General features: G+C 37.8%; 1 protein-coding gene across 1 annotated transcript in view; it reads right to left on the reverse strand.

The window, feature by feature from the left end:
* The window catches only part of DNAH14 (dynein axonemal heavy chain 14), a 362,094-nt gene extending 345,267 nt beyond the window's left edge, over window positions 1-16,827 (reverse strand). Inside the window, exons 1-4 of the mRNA XM_064276952.1 lie at window positions 16,823-16,827; window positions 16,318-16,449; window positions 14,196-14,350; window positions 2,238-2,365 (exon numbers count right to left, since the gene is read on the reverse strand). Of these exons, the coding sequence (XP_064133022.1) occupies window positions 2,238-2,365; window positions 14,196-14,350; window positions 16,318-16,449; window positions 16,823-16,827 (420 nt within the window). The remainder of the gene's footprint in view (window positions 1-2,237; window positions 2,366-14,195; window positions 14,351-16,317; window positions 16,450-16,822) is intronic.
* Window positions 16,828-21,298: the final 4,471 nt, after the last annotated feature.

The following is a 21,298-nucleotide window of genomic DNA, read 5'->3' on the forward strand; positions in this document are numbered from 1 at the left end:
ATTTGTTTCTTGTCAATTGTCTCATTTTCAGTTTCTTATTTTGGCTTCAGATATAATATGTACCAAGAAACCTTAAAAAACGAGTTTAAAAACTGCAAATAAGATGAAATAAATAAGCTCTGAGTGATGACTTGTATAGTGCATAGGCTTTGTGGCAGTTATTTGGCTATTTGAGGCATTTCTGTTCTAAATTATGTTTCAAAACATAAGGTTACCAGGACCTTAAGATAGACACAATTATTCTAAATGAATGATATATGTAATTAAAGAATTCAGTTATAGAAATATAAGAGTATTATATTCCAATTAAAATATTTTTTCAATTAAAAACAAGTAAATTTTAATATTCTCAGTTCATTCCTTCACATACAAATGAAATGTACCTTATTTGAGAGTCCAAGGATATTAAGCCCGAGTACAGGCTATGAGGAAACCCTGGTGGTGCAGTCGTTAAGTGCTACGGCTGCTAACCCAAGAATCGGCAGTTCAAATCCGCCAGGCTCTCCTTGGAAACTCTATGGAACAGTTCTACTCTGTCCTATAGGGTCGCTATGAGTCGGAATTGACTTGAAGGCACTGGGTTTGGTTTTTGGACAGGCTATCAGTTGTGTTATTTATTTATTTATTCACTACCATGACCTCTATTTGCCAGCACCATACCACACACTTTCTCTCATTTAACCTTCAAAGCAACTCTCTAAGTATTATTATCCCCATTTCAAGGTCAAAGAAACTAAAACTCAAGAAAGGTTAAGAACCTAAGATCACACAGTGTGTGTAAATAAAGACTCAAAACTAGGTGAATCAGATTCCATTACACATGTATTTTTTTCTTCACATTACGCTGCCTCTGAACGATGATCGAAAGATCTTTTACTCTCATGGTGACAAGCCAGAGCCAAACCAAAAACCAAACCCACTGCCGTCTAGTCGATTCCAACTCATAGTGACCCTGTAGGACAGAACAGAACTGCCCCATAGAGTTTCCAAGGAGCGCCTGGTGGATTCGAACTGCTGCCCTTTTGGTTAGCAGCCGTAGCTCCTAACCACTACACCACCAGGAGTCAGCAAACCGTGTTTTTGTAAATGAAGTTTTATTGGACTGCAGGCATGCCCATTTGTCTACATATTGCTTATGGTTGTTTTCACACTGCAATGACAGAGCTGAGTAGATAAAACAGAGATCATAGTCTGCAAAGTCTAAATATCTATTATGTAGCCCCTTACAGAAGAATTCCCTGGAAGAGTGGTGATTTTCTATCGTGCATCAGAATCACCTGAAGAGCCTGTTAAAATGCTGGGCCCCAACCCCAAAGTTTCTGATTCAGTAAGTCTGGGGTGGAAATGGAGCCCTGGTGGTGCGATGGTTAAGAGTTCCACTGCTAACCAAAACATCATCAGTTCAAATCCACCAGCTGCTCCTTGAAAACCCTATGGGGCAGTTCTACTCTATCCTATAGGATCACTATGAGTCAGAACTGACTCAATGGCAATGGGTTATGGGGTGGAAACGACAGTATGCATTTTGAATAAATTTCAAGGCGACAGTACTGATGCTGCTTGCCTGGTGACCAACTTTGAGAATCCCTGATCTAGAACCAAGAACAGATCCTATTCAAGCTTAGATCAGCTGTAGTGAAAGAGGCCTCAAAAGGAAGACCTTGGCTCTTATCACATCCTCCCCCTCCCTCTGGTCATGTGACCTTGGAAAAGACAAAATTTCTCTAAAGAAAGATAAGGATAACGAGGTAAGAATAAGGAGAAAATGGAAAGACTAAAGAAATACAGAGATCAAGAGATGGAAAAGCAGGTGCCAGGGAGTAAGAGAGTGAGAACATAGAAGGAGCAAAATTACATTACAATTTCTTCTCAAGTCACAAAAAAACTGATACATAGGAATAAACAAACAAAAAGAGCAGATTCAGATTTCAGGGAGATCTCACTCCTTTCTGGGAATTCAGTCAGAGGATGGGATGAGAAAGGACAAGCACAAATGTTCTGCTGTGCTGTAGACTGAAAATTTATAGGTCTTATATGTTCTCCCATTCTTTACATAAGTGAAATGAAATGATGGGAAATACTTTCCATAAGCATTCACTGTGAAACGATGATTGTAGCTTGATATGAATGTAATGTTTGATTTTCATGTAATGGCTGAAATGAACAAAATAAAGATTAATACACAGGTTTAAATATTGGTTTTTACAGTTCAAAAATTGAATAAAATATAATCATACCTTTAGAATGATCTTAGTTGCAATCTCAGAACTTTCGTATTTCAAATCATGCTGCAGTAATATAGTTTGCAAACCAAGCTTTTCTCTTAACCTCTTAATATGTATTATTGCATCATCGCCCTTTGGTACTGATTGAGAACATAAAAAAAAAAAAAAAATCCAATATAAGTGCATATCACCTAAGAGTAATGTGTAGTATTCAAAATATTTCTACATGGCGAAAAAAATTTACACAAAAATTATATAATTAGAGTAGAAAATACAGCTTAAAATTCAATTTTAACAGAAGCTGGGAAAGGGAACAGTATGTCTCCTTTTAGGAAAGATGTCAGGAAAGAGCTACGTAATTCCACGACTACACAAGTAGTTAGCAAGAGAAGAGAAAGGGAGCAGGAGCCACTTAAAAGGGCTTTCTTAATAAAGATCTAAACTGAGGTGGAGACAGTAGGATCAGAAGGGAAGGGATAACAATGCAAGAGGGAAATATTCTTCCTAAGAATACTTATCCTTTTTAGTCTCTTTACGACTAATGATTCTCTCCTTCTTGAAACATTCTCTTCTCTCGGTTTTTATCCATCGTGTTACAGGTTGTCCTGCTACCTCTCAAACTTCTTTTCTTGGTAAAACAAATCATGGGAGAAGTATACAAATAGTCATGCTGGCAGAACTAGCAATCCTAAGAAGTCGTTCCAGATTTCTGGTTTCAGAGATCATAAATAGCTTCTCTGCTAAGAATTAAAGGAGTCTTGAGCTATTACTGTTTAAACAGAGCCAGCACATGGTTGAGGCACTTGTAGGACCCTTCAAGTCAGTGCCTTCTTAACTTTTGTTCCCTTGGTACCTCGCTTGCCTCACCCTAGTCCTGGCCCTGCCAGTTGCTTAAATATGGAAATAAATCTAAAATACTGAATTGAAAAGAAATATAATTAAGCTTAGGTATGAAATGGAGGAGACGAGGTACAGAAAATTAGTATGAGGAGGTGACATAAACAGTACTGTATTTTTTACACAAATAATGCACAACTTTCATGTTTGTTTGCCAACCACGCCCTCCCCCAACAAGGTATTTTTGTAAGCACCTATGCTAATTTTTTGCCAAACCCCTTGCGGTTGAGTGGATTCCAACTCATAGCAAATCTACAGGACAGAGTAGAACTCCCCCACAGGGTTTCCAAAGAATGCCCGGTGAATTCGAACTGCCAACCTTTTGGTTAGCAGCCATAGCTCTTAACCACTATGCCGCAGGGTTTTTTTTTACAGCAGCATGTAAAAAAAGTTGGCATAGCAGCACTTATGTAAATATGTCGTGGGGGGAAGACACAATTGGCAAACAAGTGTAGAAGGCTGGCATTATTTGCATAAAAATACAGTGAGAGGATAAGTAATATTATAGATCGAGATATAAAAAACATAGTCTACAACTACAGAAATAAAACTGGTGTTGGCGTAGGAAAAGAAAAACCGATTAGTAGAACAAAATAGAGTCTAGAAATATAACTATGTCTGAAAGATAAACTGGAGCACGTTAAGTGATACAGCTGCTAACCAAAAGGTCCGAAGTTCAAATTCCTTAGAAACCCTATGGGGCAGTTCTACTCTGTCCTCTAGGGCCGTTGTGGGTTGGAATCGACTCAGCGGCAGCAGGTTAAAAGGTAAATTAGTAAGTGAAAAATCAAATCAATAGAAGATTATTTAATAAATTATAATGGGAAAGTGGTTAGCCATTTGGAAATAATGCAGTTATATGCATACTTTATACCATTCACAAACATAAAATACAGATGGAGTAGAGAACTAAATATGGAAAAATAAATTTTAAAAGTATTAGTATAAAAAATATGGGAGAATATGTTTATAACCCTGGGTAGTGAGGTTTCCTAAACAAGAATCAAAGCACGTTACAAGGAAAACAATAATAAATTTGACTCTATCAGACTTAATAACTTACATGCAATAAAAGCCACCATAAAAAGTTAAAAACAACAGATAAGTTGGGATAAAATGTTTATAACCTATATAAGGAACTAGAGATTAATATACCAAATATGTAAAGAACTTCTACCAATTAATAAAATATAGACAAATATTTTAATAGAATGATGACCAATTTATAGGAAAAGACAAATGGCCAGTAAACATGAAAAATATGTTCAATCTCATTAGTAAGCTGGGAACTGCAAATTAAAACAACAGTGAAACATTTTTCGCCTATCACACTAATAAAAAATTAAAATGGAAGATATCAATGGCTGGCAAGGGTACCCTCTCATGCAAAGTAGGTAGAAATATAAATTAGTACATCCACTTTTGAGAGTACTTTGACTGACTTAATAGATACTATGTTCACACTCTTGACTCAAGAATTCCACTGAGAATGGATTTTGAAGGAATTAAGAACCACCTAAATGCCTAACGATATGAAAATAATTAAATGACTACACTAGAGAATGCTATGACACCGCTTATAAAACACTAAGGTAGATCTCTATGTTCTAACTTGGAAAGATTGCCCCAAAAAATTATCTGAAAAAAAGTTGGAAACTAATGTGTACCGTATAAATCCTTTATTTTAAAAATCTACAAAACATTAATTGCATATTTCTGAGGGTGCTTACATATTATATCAATATTAGTTATTAAAATTAGTTCAACCTTGTGTTAAGGTGAACAATGGGGACTTTTGCCTTTTATATTGTTTGAATGTTTATATACGAATACTTATTTGTATTACTTTTGAAATTAAAACAAAATTTTTGAAAATCCATTAAACTGTGATAAGCAATATTCAAGATAAGAGACTTGGTATCCCTGTCACTGGAGACAGGGTCAAGTGGGGTGCGCAATAACAGCTTCAGAACAGTGAGGAGAATACAGCTCGAGCTTTGGCTTCAGGAGGAAATAGAAAGTTCCTGATGAAAAATTTTTGGCACAAAAACAATTTTTTAATCATAGAACAAATTCGAAAAATTAAGATATAGAATAAAAATGAAGAGACTGCTGGGAAATGCAGGCAATTTAGGACACACTTAAAAAAAAGAAAAATTTTACAGAATGAGTTGTAAAAAGCTGGAAAACAAACAGATTTTATAAAGAGCTGGATTAATTCAGAGATGACAGAATAATGGCTATTTACTAAAAATAAACAATATATTCTACATTTAACCTTGGAGAGTGTGGGGGGCAGCAGTGGCACCAGAACCTGTCCAACTTCAGCGGGGATAACAATCAGGATCAGCCCAAAGCTAATTCCTAGAGCTGGAGGTCAGACATGTCTCCATTTGCCAACCTTTTTACCAACTCTGACACCAGCTGTCCCTCCCACGGTACTCTCTACTTCTCTCAGGGCTTGGTAAAGCGTTGCATTGGCCACACTGAACTCACAGACCATGCTTAAAGTGGTTTATCAAGGAAGCAACAGGGTATAACTCAGGATCAGGAAGCATGCGGGCAAAGTTTGGAAAGCTCATCGGAAGGGGAGAGTATATCCCTCCCTTCTTCAGTGCAGGACAGCTGTCTCAGCTCCTTCCAGCTGTGTTAACAAGCAGGCCCTTCTCTCTGCCATCCATGCCTCCCCTCAGCTGTGCAGGCCTCCTCTCGGCCCCCTGAGGACAGGCTTCTCTTGACCCCCTTAGGACAGGCTTCTCTCAGCCTACTCAGGACAGGCTCCTCTTGGTCCTGCCATATGTCGCCACAGATTCTGCTGCAGAGCCCCTTCTGGGCCTGTTGCCGCTGACTTGCTGCTGGGCTCCTTCCGGGCCTCTTTAGTGTTATGGTCCTTGACCCCTGTTATAACTCTTTTAGGAGATTCCTTGCCTCTTCTCTCTCTCTTGCCTTTTCTCCTTTCTGCTTCTTTCTAGTTTCTGTCTGAGAAACCGCTGTAGGGTTGGCTGCATGTATACACAGACTCTTCGTTAATTTCAAGGCATGGCCTTCCCACCAGGGCCAGGACTGACCAATCTCCTCTCAGTAGGCCACAGATATTTCATTTTCATAGTAGGCTATGGTGACTTTGCGCAGCATACAGTCCCTTCATTTGTATAGTATATTGATTGACCAATCCCTGCAAGGTACACACCAATCACAGGACAGGCTGCAGTCCAGAGCCAGACAAAAAGTATCATACCTCAAGTTGTTTACGGCTTACCCAAGAAATGTCAATCAACCAGGACAAAAGTAACAAACCCTCTAGGGTAGGAAACTAGGGCAAAGGTAATTCCTCAAGATTTAGGGAAAAATCTCTCAAGCTGTTTTTCCAGAAAACTAAGGCAAAAGGCCACAGAAAGGAACTCATTTCACCAGAGAGAGTAATGCACTTCCTTGGCATGCTGGGTGTGTGGGTCTGAATAAGATACCAATTCCTTACATCAGAACTATGGGGAGACTGGCCTAAATCCAACTTTCCCATTGAGTCCAGAAAATAGATACCAAGGGCAAATTAAGTATTTCAAAGTGTAAGAGGAGGTAGCCTACCGTAGCCTACCAGAGAAAAGCCATGGGGTGGGGGGGAGGGGCAGGGAAGAGGGCACAGAATAAAGGCTGAAATTTATTTTGTTTATCTAGATACAGTACAACATCATGACAAATGGAGAAAAGCTTGACGTGGTCAAGGATTTCATTTTACTTGGATCTATAATCAACGCCCATGGAAGCAGCAGTCAAGAAATCAAACGACATATTGCATCGGGCAAATCTGCTGCAAAAGACCTCTTTTAAGTGTTAAAAAGGCAAAGCGTCACTCTGAGGACGAAGGTACACCTGATCCAAGCCATGATATTTTCAATCCCCTCATGTGGATGTGAAAGCTGGACAACAAATAAGGAAGACTGAAGAAGAATTGATGCCTTTGAATCACAGCGTTGGCAAAGAATATCGACTATACCGTGGACTGCCAGAAGAATAAACAGGTCTGTCTTGGAAGAAATACAGCCAGAGTGCTCCTTGGAAGTGAGGATAGTGAGACTAACCTTTTGGTTTGCAGACTGAATAAGTATGGTGAAAAGATACAAGTCTGACGCACACCTTTCCTGACTATACATCACACAGTATGCCCTTGTTCCGTTCGCATAACTCCCTCCTGGTCTATGTACAGATTCCTCATGAGCACAATTAAATGTTCTGGAATTCCCACTCTTTGCAATATTATCCATAATTTGTCATAATCCACACAGTCAAATGCCGTTTCGTACAGGTAAACAACCTTCTGGTATCCTCTGCTTTCAGCCAAGATCCAACTGACATCAGCAATGATATCCCTCGGTCCATATCCTCTTCTGAATTCGGCTGGAATTTCTGGCAGTTCTCTGTCAATGTACTGCTGTAGCTGCTTTTGAATGATTTTCAGGAAAATTTTACTTGCATGTGATATTAATGATATAGTTCGATAATTTCTCCATTCTGTTGGATCAACTTTCTTTTGAATGGGCACAAATATGGATCTCTTTCAGTTGTTTGGCAGGAAGCTGTCTTCCAAATTTCTTGAAATAGATAAGTGAGCACCGCCATTGCTGCATCTGTTTGCTGAAACATCTCATTTGGTATTCTGTCAGTTCCTGGAACCTTGTTTGTCGCCAGTGTCTTCAGTGCAGTGCGGACTTCTTCCTTCAGTACCATCAGTTCTTGATCAGGTGCTACCTCCTGAAATGGCTGAATGTTGACCAATTCTTTTTGGTACAGTGACTGTATATTTCTTCCATCTTCTTTTGATGCTTCTTGCATCATTCAATATTTCGCCCATAGAATTCTTCAGTACTGCAATTCAAGGCTTGAATTTTCTCTTCAGTTCTTTCAGCTTGAGAAATGCTGAACATGTTCTTCCCTTTTGGTTTTCTAAGTCTAGGTCTTTTCATATTTCATTATGATACTTTACCTTGTCTTCTCGAGCTGCCCTTTGAAATTTTCTGTTCAGCTCTTTTACTTCATCATTTCTTCCTTTCAATTTAGCTGCTCTACATTCAAGAGCAAGTTTCAGAGTCTCTTCTAACACCCATTTTGGTCTTTTCTTTCTTTACTGTCTTTTTAATGACCTCTTGCCTCCTTCCTGTATGATGTCCTTGAAGTCATTCCGTAACTCGTCTGGTCTTTGGTTATTAGTGTTCAAGGCGTCAAATCTATTCTTGAGATGGTTTCTAAATTCAGGTGGGATACACTTAAGGTTGTATTTTGGCTCTCGTGGACTTGTTCTAATTTTCTTCAACTTCAACTTGAACTTGCATATGAGCAATTGATGGTCTATTTTTCGGTCAGCCCCTGGTCTTGTTCTGACTGATGACATTGAGCTTTTTCCATTGTCTCTTTCCACAGGTGTAGTCAATTTGATTCCTGTGTATTCCATCTGGAGAGGTCCACGTGTATATTCGCCATTTATGTTGTTGGAAAAAAAGGTATACGTAATGAAGAAGTTGTTGGTCTTTCAAAATTGTAGTATGTGATCTCCAGCATCATTTCTATCACCAAGGCCATATTTTCCAACTACTGATCCTTCTTCTTTTTTCCAGCTTTCACATTCCAATCACCAGTAACTATCAATGCATCTCGATTGCATGTTTGATCAGTTTCAGACTGCAGAAGTTGGTAAAAATCTTTAATTCCCTCATCTTTGGAATTGGTTGGTGGGTAAATTTGAATAATAGTCCCATTAACTGGTCTTCCTTGTAGGCATAGGGATATTATCCTATCACTGACAGTGTTGTACTTCAGGAGAGATCTTGAAATGTTCTTTACGACAATGAATGTCACACCATTCTTCTTCAATTTGTCATCCCCAGCATAGTAGACCATATGATTGTTTGATTCCAAATGGCCAATACCAGTTCATTTCAGCTCACTAATGCCTAGGATATTGATGTTTATGTATTCCATTTCATTTTTGGTGATATTCAGTTTTCCTAGATTCATACTTCATACATTCCACGTTCCTATTACTAATGGATGTTTGCAGCTGTTTTCTGTCATTTTGAGTTGTGCCACATCAGCAAATGAAGGTCTTGAAAGTTTTACTCCATCCACGTCATTAAGGTCAATTCTACTTTGAGGAGGCATTTCTTCCCCAGTCATATTTTGAGTGCCTTCCAACCACAGGGGCTCATATTCTGGCACTATTCCAGACAATGGTCTGCTGCTATTCATAAGGTTTTCACTGGCCTGTTTTTTCAGAAGTAGACTGCCAGGTCCTTCTTCCTAGTCTGTCTTAGTCTAGAAGCTCCACTGAAACCTGTCCACCATGGGTGAACTGCTGGTATTTGAAATAGCGGTGGCATAGCTTCCAGCATCACAGTAACACTCAAGCCACCACAGTATGACAAGCTGACAGATGTGTGGGGATCTATATCTATCAATCTGTCTGTCTGTCTACCTACCTATCACTCTCTCTCTATATATACATACATTTAGTGTATATATGTATGTATATATAGAGAGAGAGAAACAGACAGAGACAGAGAAGGAGAGATTTATCTCAAGGAAATGGATCATGCAGTTGTAGAGGCTGGCAAGTCCCAAGTCCGTGGGTCAGGCAGCAGCCTGGAGGCTTTTCCTGACTTACACAGCTGCAGGAGCTGAAGAGCCAGGATCCACAGATCAGACAGGAGGCTGCTGTCTCACAACCTGACAAGGCTGACAAATCCGAGATTGGCTGGTAAGATTGCAGGCCACTGGCCCAAGTCCCAAGAACTGGAGGGCAGATGTTGACGAGCTGAATGCAGGATTCAGAGTAGTGCAAAAGCCCGTGAGCTTTACCAGAAAGTTCACATATACTGGATGCAGGCCACATCCCCAAGAAAATGCCCTTTCAACTGATGGGCTACTCATAGCAGATCTCTTCATGGCAGTATTTGCATTATATCAGATCTCATCATGGAGGCGATTACATCATTACACAACTGCCGAAGTACATCATAACTGCTAAACCACTGAGAATCACGGCCCAGCCAAGTTGACACACAACCTTAGCCATTGCGTATAGCTTTAAATGCCTACATTAAAAACTAAGAAAGATCTCAAATCAGTAACATAACTTTACACCTTGAAATACTAGGAAAAAAAGAGCAAGCTAAGCCCAAAGCTACCAGAAGGAAGGAAATAATAAAGATTAAAGCAGATATGTTTAATACAGCATAGAAAATCATAGAGTGAATCAATGAAACCTAAAATTGGTTCTTTGAAAAGATCAATAAAATCAATAAACCTTTAGCTAAACTTACAGGGGAGAAAAAAAGAAGATGCAAATAACTACATCCAGAAATGAGTGTGGGGACATTACTACTGACCTTAAAAAATAAAATAAAGGATCATAAGAGAATATTATGTACAACTATATACCAACAAATTAGATAATCTAGATAAAATGGACAAATTCCTAGAAACACACAAATTACTTAAATTGAGCCAAGAAAAAATAGAAAATCTCAACAGATCCATAAAGAGGGAATATGTTGAATCATAATCAAAAACATCTCAACAAAGGAAAGTCAGGGCCAAATGGCTTCACTGGTGAATTCTACCAGATATTTAAAAAAAATAATAATTTGGACCATTCCTGCTCCAACTCTTCCAAAAGACAAAAGAGGAGGAAACAATCTCTAACTCATTTCTGAGGCCAGAATTGCCCTGATACCAAAACCAGAAGAAGGTACCATGAGAAAAGACAAGAATATTATCAATATCTTTATGAAACAGATGCAAATATCTTCAACAAAATATTAGCAAACTGAATTCAACAGCATATTAAAAAGGATTATACACCATGACAAAGCGGGATTTATCCCAGTAATGTAAGCAATGGTTCAGTGTAAGAAAATCCATCAATGTAATACTTTATATTAATAGAATGAAGGAAAAGAACCACATGATCATCCCAATTGATGGAGAAAAGACATCTGACAATATCCAACACTCTTTCATAATAAAAATATTCAGCAAACTAGGAAGAGAAGGTAACTTCCTCAATATGATAAAGGGAATTTATGAAAATCCCACAGCTTACATCATATTCAATGTTGAAAGACAGAAAGCTTTCCCCTAACACCAGAAACAAGAGAAGGATGCCTGCGTTCACCACTATTACTCAACATTGTACGGGAAGTACTAGTCAGAGCAATTAGGCAAGAAAAAGAAACAAAAGACATCTAAATCAAAAAGAGAGAAGTAAAACTATCTTTATTCACAGATGACAGTATTCTATGTATAGAAAATCACAGATTCCACAAAAAAGCTACAAGAGCAAATAAACAAATTCACCAAAATTGCAGGGTACAATATCAACACACAAAAACCAGTTGTGTTCCTATAAGCCAGCAAAGAACAATCTGAAAAAGAAATTAAGAGATTAATTCCATCTACAAAATCATTTAAAAGAATAAAATACCTAGGAAGACTATACCTAGGCATAATAAGGAGGTAAGAGATTTGTACAGTGAAAAATATAAAACATCGATGAAAGAAACTTAAAAAACAAATAAATGGAAAGATCTGCTGTGTTCACGCATTTAAAGATTAATATTGTTAAGATTTCAATACCACCTAGGGTAACATACAGATTCAATGCAATCCCTATCAAAATTCCAACAGCCTTTTTTGCAGAAATGGAAAACCAAAAGAAAGCCAAACCCACTGCCGTCAAGTCGATTTCAACTCATAGCGACCCTACAGTACAGAGTAGAACTGCCCCACAGTTTCTAAGGAGCACCTGCTGGATTCGAACTGCCAACCTCTTGGTTAGCAGCTGTAGCACTTAACCACTACGCCACCAGGGTTTCCGAAATGGAAAAAGTGACCTTCTAATTCACATAGAATAGCAAGGGTCCTCAAATAGCCAAAACAATCTTGAAAAAGAAGAGCAAAGTAGCAAGACTCACACTCCCCATTTCAAAATGTACTATAAAACTACACTAATCAACCCTGTGGTATTGTATAGGGATAGACATTTAGACCAATGGAATAAAATTGAGTGCAGAAATAAACCCATACATCTATGGTCAAATGATTTTCAACAAGGGTGACAAGTCCATTCAATAGGAAAAAAAATAGCCTTTTCAACAATTGGTGCTGGGGCAACTGGATTTCCACATGCAGAATGAAGTTGGACACCTCTACCTCATGCCACATATGAAAATTAACTCAAAATTGATCAATGACCCTAACATAAGAGCTAAAACCATAAAACTTCTAGAAGAAAACATAGGGGTGAATTTTTAAGACCTTGTATTTGGCAATGGATTTTTTAGATCTATCACCAAAAGCTTGAGTAATAAAATAAAAAATAGTAAGTTGGACTTCAACAAAATTAAAAACCTTTGTGCATCAAATGGCATTATCAAGAAAGTGAAAAGACAACCTACAGAATGGGAGAAATACTTGAAAATCATATATCTGATAAGAATTTAGTATCTAGAATATATAAAGAATTCCTACAACTGAAACAACCCGTTAAAAAATGGGCAAACAGACATTTCTCCAAAGAAGATATAAAAATAACCAATAAACACATGAAAAAGATGTTCAACATCATTAGTCATTAAGGAAATGCAAATAAAAACCAAAATGAGATAACACTTAAAATCCACTAGGCTGGTTATTATCAAACAAAAATAAAACAAAAACAAATAGAAAATAACAAGTGTCAGCATGATTTGGAGAAACTGTAACTTTCATCCATTGCTGGTGGGAATGTAAAATGGTACAGCCACTGTGGAAAACTGTTTGGTGTTTTCTCAAAAAGTTAAACATGGAATTACCACATGACTCAACAATTCCATTCCTGGCTATATACTCAAAGGACTGAAAGCAGAGACTCAAACAGATACTGTACACCAATGTCCATTGCAGCATTATTCACAATAGCCAAAAGGTGGAGTACCCAACAACAGATGAATGGATAAACAAAATATGGTATATACATACAATAGAATATTATTCAGGCATAAAGAGAAATAAAATTCTGATGCATGTTATGACATGAATGAACCTTGAAAACACTGTGCTAATTTAAATAAGTTCCCTCAGATTGTCAGCAGAACATACTTCCTTGTGACAATAAGAGTCACAGCAGCTTGCATCTTCAAAGCCAGCAAAGGAGAGACTCAAGATGGAGTCTGCTAGCAAGACAGTCTCATATAACATAATCATGGAAGTGACATGCCATCATCTTCGCCATATTCTATTGGTTAGAAGCAGTCACAGGTCGTGCCCATGCTCAAAGGGAGAGGATTACACTATAGCTTGAACACCAGGAAGTCTGGATCATGGGGCTACTTTAAAGTCTGTCAAAAAAAAAAAAAAAAAAGTTTTTTTTTTTTTTTACCACATCTATGCAGGTTTCCTGGTATCTGAGGTATTTACAGTCTGGGGGATCTTCTTTGAGGAAAAGAAGAAGCCTCTGTAAGTGAAGAACCCTGAGCTTAAACTTCAATGACTTTATAATAAATCTATCTCTGGCCCATGGTATTTCAACAGAAAACAGAAAAGATTCCTAAAAAAGGAAAACTATAGAACTAAAAATATTAATACAAATAAGAATTTCAGGTTTAGAGAAATAACAGGAAAATGTTAGTGGTGGAAAATCTGTTTAATTAAATATACTATTTATCTGGGGATTTAAACTCTGTCAGACAAGGACATAACACTTAGAAATAAAGTAATAGCATCAAATTATACAATAAGGATAAAACAAAACCACACAGCTTTATCTTATTTATAGTTTCATAACGAAAACCTTCAGGAATTGTTCTTAATTAAGAAGACAGGCATTGAACAGTGTTTGTCAATTTTTCAGTCTAATGAACATTTTAGCTTTTCAAAAAGGATTTTTTAAAAATTCTTAACCATTCTTAAGTGACCACACACTTAAAATTCAGTGTGACTGTTTCTTCCAAAGTTAGTGTCCAACATAAGCACACAAAGCCACAAACTAATTTGAAAAAGTGTAATGTCTTCTAAACGACGTGGTTCAGTGATACTACACACCTGTTCTATCATATGACACATGCCTGGATTTCACCACTTTTGAACAAGCAAGAGTTTGATTCTTTTTTCCCATTGATTTATCTTTCTTCTTACGGCAATCTGGTTCTGCAGCAACTACAGGTTGTTGAGTTATATTTTCTTTAACGTAATCTGAAAAGAAAACCTTCATTAACTGAATGACCAGCATGGACTGTAAATCGTACCACAGGAACTCCACATACCAGGCAGTACAGTCAATCATTACATGAAGCAGTATAAGGTAGTGACAAAGAGCACAGGTTCTGAGCCACACTGCCTGGAGTCCAGTCTCAGACACCGGCTTTACCACGCCCAGCTCTGTGAGTTTGTAAGCTATCTGTCTGCCTTGTTTTCCTCACCTTTAAAATGCGAAGTGTGATAGTAACAGCCTCATAGGGTTGCTGCTATGAGGATTAAATTTCTTAATACATGTAAAGCACATAGTAAGTGCTTACTGGTAATTAGTTCTTGATTTTATTATCATGATAAATCTTCAAAATGTATATCCTCATACAAAATAAGTATACAACAAAACCCTTTTTATTAACTACCCTTTGGTAACTAAGCACAGAAAATGTTCAGATACAAGTGTAGGTGAGTAACAAAGCCTATTGCTCACATTTCTTCTAAGACTTACCTAATTGGTGGATTTTCAGTACACAAAAGAATGGGAAATTATTTAAAATAGGGCTCTGTAGAAGCAGGTAAATTTTATTTGGTCTCCTCTTTCATTTAATAAATATTTACATAATACAAAGCATTGAGCTACATAATTATAGGTAATGTAACAGGAAAAAAGGTAGGGAGTCTCGCCTAGTCTTTCAGGAGTCCTGATCATATAGTGGTAATTGTAATATAAAAGTACACAGGACTAAAGTTGCTTCCAGATTGTTTTGTTTAAGATGTGTAAGCCTTAAGCATGTAGCATGTTTATGTGGTGACAGAAAAAAGCCAGTGGAAAGGAAGATGACAGAAGACAAGTGATGAGCCCAAAGTTCCCAAGGACATGGCAGAAGAGGAGCTTCAGAAGTGAGGTGGTGGGATTTACCTTAAGGGAGAGGAGGAACAGTAACACCTCTGAGACAAGTACTGTATGCAGATGGAGCTGGGGAGCTGGAAGTTAGATGTTTCCATCAGGTAAACCAGGAGGCATAATAAGAGAGGTTTTAGGTTAGGTTGTTAAAATTTAAATAGACTTTGTGAGCAATGGGAACGTTAAAGGAATCCATAAAATGAGCATTCGTCAGCACTGAGTGCTCCACTAATGCTGGAGGCTGCTAGTTAGGAAAAGAAACTAACAGACATGATTGTGCAAGTTTTCTGCAAAATGGCTTACCAGCCCAAGTGCTAAAGCAGAGAAAATCAACAATTGGATTGATTAGAGTTGAAGTTTTGCCAATCTAGGTGCAAAAGAAAGAAATAGGAAAATGGATTTGAAGATATTGGTAACAAAATGGCTGAGCCAAAAAGAAGACAAAAGCAGAGACCAAAGAGTAACCCTTATGAAAATGTGGAAGAGCTAGATAAAAAAGGAAGCTTGGTCAAAAAAATTAAAATACTAGAAATGGTAGAATTTGGGATGGGAGAAGGAAGACTTAAAAAATGGAGGTATGTAGAGGCATAAACAGGACATGGGTAGACAGGGGCAACAAAGGAGTAGGGACAATACAGCCAGAAGGCACTGGGGACATAAGGGAATGTTGACACGTTGACCCACATTTAGGGTCTTTACCTCACAAAAAAATCAGATGATATGCCTGACAGTGATGTGAACTAGAATTGCCACAGAAATGTCAGATATTCTTGGTGGTGGTATCACTGTTGTTATCTTTATTATTACTATCAATATTTAGATTACATTCCCTTTAAGAGGCAAGCTTCGTATATGACAAGTTTTGGACTGACATTGTTAATTACTATGACTGATAAAATTAGTAAAGTACCAAATTTTATATTTTAAAAGTGGACTCTAGGATTTCAATATATTTCACTGGCTTTCTTGACTTTTTTTTCTTGACTTAATGCTATGAAAAACTTCTTTCCAGCTCCTTAAAAGAAAACATAAATCAACATGCCTGGATATTGATTTTGATAAATTTTTCCGGTTTCCTCTGACTTCAAGGATGCAGAAAATGTTTTAAGTGTTTTGTATTTCCCTGTTCTCTTTTTTGCCATTTTAGCTGGTTGAGTCTCTGGTGGGGGCACGTCATAATGTTGCTCGTCATGGTTTGGAAGTCTAATGTGACAGAGAAAACAATTCTAAGAAGATAAATGAACAATCACAACAATAAAATACTGAGCTGTTAGCATATTACCTAAAATTTTTCGTTTTAATTCAAATAGCTTCATAGACTTAATAAATACTGTATATTCTCTATAATGTGAAGATTAAATCCTTACTCTGTACTTTACAAAACCTTATCCTTTCAAGTGATTTTTGGATAGACACTTTGAAAAGCAGATCTCAAATATTTACATGGAGAGTCTAGTTAAATGCCAAATGCGTCCGTTATTTGCATAAGAAAATAAATATCATAAATTATCATTGAAATTTTAAAGCTGGAAGAGATTTAGTAATCCTCATTTCATTTAAAAAGATGAAACGCTACCCCATTAAGATAGTGACAGAGTAAGGTCCTCCCTCAGTGATGTAAACAGTTAAGCACCCTTAAAAAAAAAAAAAAAACCCTGCTGCCATTGAGTTGATTCTGACTCATAGCAACCCTACAGGACAGAGCAGAACTGCCCCATGGGGTTTCCAAGGACTTGAACGGCCAACCTTTTGGTTAGCAGCCGAGCTCTTAACCACTGTGCCACCAGGGCTAATGGTATAACAAACGTATTTTATCAGATGAATAAGGTAATACTTCTCTTCAAATACAAATAAAACACAGCTTCTTTGAACTTACACATGGATAGCTTATTAGGCATTTGTTAAGGATTGAATTGTATTTCCCCAAAACAATAACCCCTATATCTGTAAATATGACTCTGTTTGGAAATAAAGCTTTTCTTTTTTATGCTAATGAGGTCATACTGGAGTAGAGTGGGTCCTAAACTTAGTCCCTTCTCAGTGGTGTCTTGTAAAAAGAGCAGAATGGGCACTGCTGAGAGAGCTCCATGTGAAGTCTGAGGCAGATGAACACCAAGGATTGCCAGCAGCTATGAGAAACTGAGACAAAGGACCTTGCTCTAGAGCCAAAGCCCTCGATTCAGACTTCAGATTCCTAAGCCGTGAGAAAATAAATTTCTGTTCTTTAAAGCCACTTGTAGTATTTTTTGTAACAGTTGTTTGCTGTTGTTAGTTGCCGTCAAGTCAGCTCCGACCAAACCAAACACTTCCCAATCCTGTGCCATCCTCACCATCTTTGGTATGTTTGAGCCCATTGTGCAGCCACCATGTCAATCCATCTCGTTGAGAGTCTTCCTCTTTTTTGCTGAACCTCTGCTTTACCAAGCATGACGTCCTTCTCCAAGAACTGGACCCTCCTGATAGCATGTCCAAAGTACTTAAGATGAAGTCTCGTCATCCTCGCCTCTAAGGAACACTCTGGCTGTACTTCTTCCAAGACAAACTTGTTTGTTCTTCTGGCAGTCCATTCAATATTCTTCACCAACACCATAATCCAAAGGCATCAATTCTTCTCCGATCTTCCTTAGTCATTATCTAGCTTTCACATGCAAATGAGGCAACTGAAAATATCATGGCTTGGGTCAGACACATCTTGGCCATAAAAAGTGACATCTTTGCTTTTCAATACCTGAAAGAAGTCTTTTGTAGCAGATTTGCCCAACGCAAAATGTCATCTGATTTCTGGACTGCTGCTTCCACGGGTGTTGACTGTGGATCCAAGTAAAGCGAAATCCTTGACAACTTCAATATTTTCTCTGTTTATTGTGATGTTGCTTTAGGTCCAGTTGTAAGAATTTTTGTTTTTTTCATGTTGAGGTGCAATCCATACTGAAGGCTGTCGTCTTTGATTTTCAACAGTAAGTGCTTCAAGTCCTCCTCGCTTTCAGCAACAAAGGTTGTGTCATCTGCATATAGCAAGTTTTTAATGAGGCTTCCTCCAATCCTGATGTCGTGATCTTCATATAGTCTGGCTTCTCGGATTTGCTCAGCATACATATTGTATAAATATGGTGAAAAGATACAACCCTGACGCACACCTTTCCTGATTTTAAACCACATAGTATTCCCTTGTTCTATTCAAACGACTGTCTCTTGGTCTGTGTACAGGCTCCGCATGAGCACAATTAAGTGTTCTGGAAGTCCCATTCTTCACAGTATTATCCATAACTTGTTATGATCCACACAGTCGAATGCCTTTGCATAGCTTCCAGCACCCCAGCAAAAGGAAAGGCACCTCAAGACAACAAATTGACAGATGCTTGGTGGGCCATCTTGATAGTGTCTTGATAAACAGAAGTTCGTAATTTTCATACATTATTATTTGGCACTGGGCACTGGGTTATTATTTATCTATATTTTCTTTTATGGTTTGTGTTTTTTTATGTTTCATTTAAGAAATCTTTCCTTACTCCCAGGTGATGACAAAATTTTCTTGAAATTTTTCCTAACAGTTTTAAAGTGTTGCCTTTCACAAGTGTTTTAATTCATAGGTAAGTCCTTGAATCCTGGATTCTTGGTCTGGCATGAGCAGCAGACCAATTTATTTTCCCCCCATAGGATATACTGTTGTCTGAGAACTGTTACTGAATACTCCTCATCTTTTCCCTCACTGACCTGTAACACCAAGTCAGCTGTTGCTCAAAAATTCCATGTATACAATAGTCTATCCCTGTTTCCATAACACACTGACTTAATTATTATGGCTTTATAATAAACTTTTATAGCTGTAAGTCAAGATCTCTCATATTTTCTTCTGCTTAAGGAGTGTTTTACATATTCTTGGCTTTTCTGTGTAAATTTTGTTGAGTTCTGCCATTTCTATTGGACTGCATGGCATCAAAATCCATCTGAATTAAAGGTCATTGAAAAATATCTTTTAATATAGACATCTTAAAATATAGGGCCTTCCATTCATGAACCTCAATTTATTAAGGGTTCCTTTAATGCCTTTCAGTTAAACTTTTAGAATTTTCTCCACCATGAATAAGGAAGACTGAAGAACCGATGCGTTTAAATTACGGTGTTGTCAAAGAATACTGAAAATACCATGGACTGCCAGAAGAATAAACAAATATGTCTCAGAGGAAGTACAGCCAGAGAGCTCTTTGAGGCATGGATGGCAAGACTTCATCTCACATACTTTGGACATGTTATCAGGATGGACTGGCCCCTGGAGAAAGACAGCATGTTTGGTAAAGTAGAGTGAGCGAAAAAGCGGAAGACCCTCAACGAGATGGACTGACACAGTGTCTCCAACAATGAGCTCAAACATAGCAATTGTGAAGATGGCAAAGGACTGGGCCATATTTCATTCTTTTGTACATGAGGTTGCTATGGGCCTGAACCAACTCAATGGCACCTAACCACAGCATCAATTTTCCCCAAGGCCAAACATCATTTTTTTTAATTATATTTTCTGGGTACCTTATTTTTTATTGCCATTATAAATGATTTAATTATATTTTCAGTCTGCTGCTACCCTAAAAAAAAAAAGATAGAAGCGTAATTCATTTATGTATAGTGATCTTAATCTAGCAGCCTTGCTAAAAACCAAACCAAGTGTTGTCAAGTCAATTCTGACACATGATGACCCCATGTGTGAAGTGAAGAAATGCACTTCATAGTTTTCATGGCTGTGACTTTCCGGAAGCAGGTTGCCAGGCCTTTCTTCCAAGGCTCCTCAGGTGGGTTCAAACCGAGACCCCTTCAGTTGGTATTTGAGCACTTACCCGTTTGCACTACCCAGGGACTCCTAGCTTTGCTAACCTCAGTTATTAAGTACAACACTTTGTAATTCTTTTGTACTTTCTTTGTAGGCCGTTATATCATCTGTTAATGATTACAGTTTTATTCTCCTTTTTCCAAAACTTTTATCTCTTTTCCTTATTGCACTAGGATCTACAATAGAATGTTGAATAGAAGTGGCGATAGCAGGTATCCTTGACCAAGTTTTTGAATTTAAAGGGAATGCTTTTAACACTTCGCCATGATGTGGTATTTGCCTTTAGGGTTTTGGTAGATTCCCTTATATCAAGTAGTTTGCTAAGTGTTCTCTTCATTAAGAGATACTGAAGTTTATCAAATGCTTTTCTTTCTTTAACCTATTAGTGGTAAACAGTACTGATGGACTTTCTAATGTTGAACTAACCTTGCATTTCTGAGATTAACTCAACTTGGTCCTGATGTATCATTTTTTATACACTGCTGTACTTAGTAGGCTAGTATTTTGTTTAGGGTTCTTCCTTCTAAGTTCATGAATTAAACTGACTTGGAAGGTTGTATAAACTAACCTCATATTGAGTTAGGAACTCTCTATTTCTGTTCCATAAACAATGCTGTGTAAGAGTAGAATTATCTGCTTCTTGACTGTTTGTTAAAACTAATCTGTAAAACTGCCGGAGCCTAATGGTAGTGATTTGTATGTGTGTGGGTGGGAGGGAGAGTGTTAGTGGTATATGCGGACCTAAAACCGGGGTGTTTGACATGACTAGGACAGGCTGTCTAGAAAACCCTATGGGGCGGTTCTACTCTGTCACATAGTGTCGCTTTGATTTGGAATAGACTCCACGGTATACCATAACAACATAGATCTATATAAAACTGTTATAACCTTTGGAATTGAACCTCTTATCATAAAATGGTAGCCTTATTTATCTTGAGTCTCTAAGTGGTGCACACAGTTAATGTGTTCAGCTGCTAACCGGAAGGTTGGAGGTTTGAGTCCACACAGAGCTGCCTTGGAAGAAAGGCCAGGCGATCTATTTCTGAAAAATCAGCCCTTCAAAGCCTTATGGAGCACAGTTCCTCTCTGACACACGTGGGGTCGCCATGAGTTGGGGCCAGTTCGACTACAGCTGTTTTATCTTGAGTTACATGTTTATGTCTTTTTTTGTTTCTGATACCGTAGTAGTTTTCTTTCGATACTATAGGAATAAATCTTTGTATCATATGT

The sequence above is a fragment of the Loxodonta africana genome, chromosome 25 (genome assembly GCF_030014295.1).
Source record: "Loxodonta africana isolate mLoxAfr1 chromosome 25, mLoxAfr1.hap2, whole genome shotgun sequence".
In the NCBI taxonomy this organism is placed as follows: domain Eukaryota; kingdom Metazoa; phylum Chordata; class Mammalia; order Proboscidea; family Elephantidae; genus Loxodonta; species Loxodonta africana.